General features: G+C 55.4%; 1 protein-coding gene across 1 annotated transcript; it reads left to right on the forward strand.

The window, feature by feature from the left end:
• Positions 1 to 817: 817 nt before the first annotated feature.
• On the forward strand, positions 818 to 1,687 carry NFILZ (NFIL3 like basic leucine zipper). Its single transcript, XM_055343174.1, has one exon. The coding sequence runs from the start codon at positions 818 to 820 to the stop codon at positions 1,685 to 1,687; it is 870 nt and encodes a 289-aa protein (XP_055199149.1).
• The last annotated feature ends 590 nt before the right edge of the window (positions 1,688 to 2,277 follow it).

Raw genomic sequence — 2,277 nt, forward strand, 5'->3', positions numbered from 1 at the left:
TAGACGTATAGATGGGGGATAGATGAATGTTTGAATGAGTGGATGGATGGACAAATAAGAGGATGAGTGGCTAAGTGGATAAATGGATAGATGGTGAGTTGGTTGAGTAGGTAGGTAACAGGATGGTGAGTTGGTTGAGTAGGTAGGTAATAGGATGGACAAATGGACAGTTGAGTGAGTGGACAGATGAATATATCACCTTACAAATGCATGGGTAGGTGGGTGGATGGATGGGCAGATGCAAAATTCTGGCCACATGTTGAGGAGATTTTTGGGACACAACCTAGGCCCAGTTCTGATGAGTAGTGGCTTATTTTCTGACCCCCAGCTTGGCTCAGCTTAACTCCATGGACACACATTCTTTCTCTCTTTCTAGGTTCAGCCTTCTTTCTATCTCCCTGTGAATCCCCAAGGAACTTAGCCTGGAACTCAGATTGACTTGAACGCTTGGCTAGTCAACTGACCTTCTCAGCGGTAAGAACCCTGGGAAAGGAGCCTTCATCCTCCTGAGAATATGGTGCCCTGCTACCTCTCTGTAAACATTGTGGTCTGTTTTTAAGCCTTTTCCAGCCACATGGTCTCTCTGGCAGCCTCCCCTGCTGCTCCATCAGGGACCAAACCATCCCACCAGTTTCCCTTTCCATTATATCTCTCTCGGCTTCCATCCTGGTCTCCATCCTGGTTCCCACTCTACCTGTGTCCTCCCCCATCAGTGACCCATGGGATCACAGGATAAATTAGAGGGACAGTCATCCAGGTCAGCCTCCTGCCTCTTGTCCAAGACCTCTCTCCTGTTCCCCAGGTCCCCCAGGTGGCCATGGACGTGGGTCTCTCCAGCCTCCCAGTTGTAGCTCAGGGTGGCAGTAAGACCCTGCGTGGCATGCGGGGTAGGGGCCCGACTGTGCGGCGGCAGCGGGAGTTCATGCCCGAAGAGAAGAAGGACACGGTTTACTGGGAGAAGCGTAGGAAGAACAATGAAGCGGCCAAGAGATCCCGGGAGAAGCGACGCCTCAACGATGCGGCCCTTGAGGGCAAGCTGGCCTCGCTGCTGGAGGAGAACGCTCTGCTCAGGGCTGAGCTGTGGGCACTCAGGCATCGCTTTGGCCTTCTGCCCTCTGCTGCAGGCTCCCGGACCCTGCCTCTGCAGGCGCTGCTGTGGGAGCCCCCCTGGACTGGAGACTCCCGCTCTAGGGCTGAGCCACTCCCCTCCCTCCCTGGCTCCCATGGCTGCCTTTTGAGACCATGCACTCTGGACACTGGGGTTCCAGGATGCCGGGGCTGCCTGATGGCTCACAAGTGGGCTGGTCTGGCTAATTCCCCCAGGTGCCCCCAGGACCCTGTTCCTTCCAACCCCAAGAGAACGGACATGGCTTTGCAGGCTGCCCTCCCAGCTGCCTTCTTCAGCTATCACCTCCTGGATGGACGTGGGGGGGCCAGACCGGAGCTCAGGCCTTTCTGGGGGCTGTGGTCACCCATGGCCTCTGGTTGCCAGGCCTCTGGGCCCTCAGATGTGTTGCTAACACCCACAGCAGATCTGATGGAGCTTCCTCCCGGGGTGGCCTATCCTGTCCCAGGGAACCATCCCGAGGGCCTGCCTCAGCCCTCCTTGCCCCACAAACTGCGCATCAAGTCCCAAACCTTGGGCAGAGCACCTCCAGGATGGGGGGATGGCCGGGGCCCCCTCTGAGAGCTTCCCCTGGGCAGAGCCAGGCCTGCAAGGTGGTGTCGGGATTGAGTATGGGTTTGTCTTGGGAAGATGAGTCGCTTGCGCCTCACTCAGCTTCCAGACAAGGGCCTTTGCGGGGAGAGTCTACTTCTCAGTGTCTAGGCCTCTGGGAGGAAGGGATGGGGTTTCCTCTTGGATCATACTCTGGTTCCCATCTGCCTAAAATATATGCTTTGGGTAGTCTGTCTTCCTTCCTTCCTTCCTTCCTTCCTTCCTTCCTTCCTTCCTTCCTCTCCTTCCTTCCTTCCTCCTTCCTTCCTTCCCTCCTTCCTTCTTCTCTCCCACCCTCCTCTCTCCCTGACTTTCATCCATCCACCCTTCTTTTCTTCATTTATTCATTTAGTTGCTCATTCACGTGCCCATCTATTCATCCATTCATTCTCTCACCCATTTAGTTTTACAATTTATCTGCCCCCCGACTCATAATCTTTGGACCCTCCCCCTATGCTCAGCTTAGTGACAAGTGTGAAGACTCCCTCCTGGCTTCGGGGTTCCTATTCTGGCAGTAGTGGTGGGGCCTTGGGGAGAGACACACACTGAGGGTCCTGCTG

This window comes from Nyctereutes procyonoides, unplaced genomic scaffold (assembly GCF_905146905.1).
Source record: "Nyctereutes procyonoides isolate TBG_1078 unplaced genomic scaffold, NYPRO_anot_genome, whole genome shotgun sequence".
NCBI classification, from domain to species: domain Eukaryota; kingdom Metazoa; phylum Chordata; class Mammalia; order Carnivora; family Canidae; genus Nyctereutes; species Nyctereutes procyonoides.

Coding starts and splice junctions, on each gene's coding strand:
- NFILZ (XM_055343174.1), top strand. CDS start 818: ATGGACGTGGGTCTCTCCAGCCTCCCAGTTGTAGCTCAGGGTGGCAGT.